The following is a 2219-nucleotide window of genomic DNA, read 5'->3' as shown; positions in this document are numbered from 1 at the left end:
ATAATTAGCCCCTTTGAAATTGTAAGCATAAGTCAATTTGGAATGAAGGATCTTAACATTAAAAAAGTTCAACAGCAGTTCTACACTAACATGATGGGGATCTTCTGGGACTAAAGGATCAGCCGATTTAATGACCCTTTCAATGCATAACTTGTTATCAAAAATTAAATCCAAAATTCTGTTATTAACATTGGTGAATGAGTTGAACTGCTTAAAATTACAAAAATTCACTATATCTAGCAATCGACTAAACCTGGAATCAATTCCTTTAGGTATTAAATACGAATTATGGGGTTTGAACTCCCATGTAATATTTGGCATATTGAAGTCGCCACAAATTAATACAGTATCATCGAAAAATATATTGGAGAGAAATTGAAGCTATCAAAACGTGTGAATGAGTTTGCAAAAAAGTTGGTAGAGAATCAGTTTATAAGTAAAACACTTAGCAAGAAGATTATGACTCACAATTCGGTCCCCCCTAAGATCTACGGGTTGAGAAAAACACATAAAGAAAATTTTGCCTTGAGACCAATTGTTAGCTGTGTTAACGCCCCTTGTTATAACTTGGCAACCTTTTTACATCAGATACTCTTACCAGTAACAACAACAACTTTCAATTACAAGGTGAAAAGTTCATTTGAGTTTGTGAAGAACTTAAACAATGTACAGCTGCCTGATCACTACAAGCTCATTTCATTAGATGTCATTTCCCTCTTTACAAATATTCCAAAAGGGTTAGTTCTGAGCACACTCTCTAAACGATGGTCTTACATATCCGCATATACGAACATTCCAAAGAAGATATTTCTAGAAATGATTGAGTTTTATTTCGATTCGAGTTACTTCAGTTTTGGAGGGAACATATATTTACAGCTAGACGGAAGTGCCATGGGCAACCCTCTTAGTCCAATTCTAGCAGAGATAGCAATGGATGAGTTGGTGTCTTCGGTGTTGGCGAACTTACCTTTTGTTCTTCCCTTCTTCTGGTTATACGTGGATGATTCGATCACAGCAGTGCCCGAGGAGGAATTCGATACCATCCTAGATTACTTCAATGCATTCAACCCAAAACTTCAGTTTACCATGGAGACAGAAAGAGATAATAAACTAGCCTTTCTAGATGTTGAAGTACATAGAAAAGAGTGTGGAACCCTACTTACGAATTGGTTCACCAAGCCAACTAGCTCGGGCAGAATTTTAAATTACCACTCCTACAACCCTATTGGCCATAAGTTGAGTACTGTTAAGGGTTTACTTCACAGAATGATGAACCTCATTCACCATACCTTTCATGACTCCAATTTGAGAACTATTAAAAACATTCTCAAGATGAACAATTACCCGAATACCTTCGTGAATAAGTGCTTAAATTCTTACTTCAGACAACATAGGGCCTTTAACAACTCAGAAAAGCCTCCGTGTAAGTTTTACAAGTTTCCTTTCATTGATGGGCTTTCACAGAGAATAAGTACAGTGTTCGACAGCAATACCAAATTGGCCTTTTACAATGTCAGATCCACCAAGTGTTTATACACGCGTTTGAAAGATCCCACACCGTTATTATCGTTGTCAAACGTAATATATAAGATACCATGTTCTTGCGGGAAATCATATATTGGCCAGACCAAACAGTACCTAAAGTCGAGGATAAGCCAACATACCAACGATTGTAAAAACCAGAATCAGAATAAACCAAACAAAACAGCGTTAGCATCACACCATTTTGAAACTGGACACTCTTTTATATTCGAAGATGTCACAGTGCTAGATCGGGAGGCCAATTGGTTTAAACGCAACGTGGGGGAGATGATCCAAATAAACTTGGCCGACACTGTCAACCTAAGAAGTGACTGCGCTAATCTTAGCATTATATATAGCAACATACTAAATATATACGCACGACAAAATATTAAATTCAGGTAGTTTTTTTGTTTTTTGTTTTAGGTGTAATTTAATTTTATTTAAGAAATATTGATGTTCAAAGTAGAATAGTTAGTTTGTCCAATATTTGTCCAGTTCGTGAGATTTTGTGAATTCTCTGTTCAACGGTATTTTCATGTTTCTCTTCTTATGAAAGCGATGACGGAGGCGCATTTCTTTTCCGTTCAGATGTACTATAATAATAAGTTTTCAACAATATGAAATTCAGTATGAATTTGACGACGGGAAGGAGTGTGTCGCTGTCACCTGTTTCACCTACATGTTATTGCGATCTT

The 2219-nt window shown here is 36.4% G+C and overlaps 1 protein-coding gene across 1 annotated transcript; it reads left to right on the top strand.

Moving 5' to 3' along the window:
* The first annotated feature begins 816 nt into the window (after positions 1–816).
* Positions 817–1926, top strand: LOC123319256. The gene has a single exon (XM_044906128.1). It carries the CDS (start codon positions 817–819, stop codon positions 1924–1926), a length of 1110 nt encoding a protein of 369 aa, XP_044762063.1.
* The last annotated feature ends 293 nt before the right edge of the window (positions 1927–2219 follow it).

The sequence above is a fragment of the Coccinella septempunctata genome, chromosome 8 (genome assembly GCF_907165205.1).
Source record: "Coccinella septempunctata chromosome 8, icCocSept1.1, whole genome shotgun sequence".
NCBI lineage: Eukaryota > Metazoa > Arthropoda > Insecta > Coleoptera > Coccinellidae > Coccinella > Coccinella septempunctata.
The sequence above is the reverse complement of the archived record's forward strand: the minus strand, read 5'-3'. Positions and strand labels throughout refer to the sequence as shown.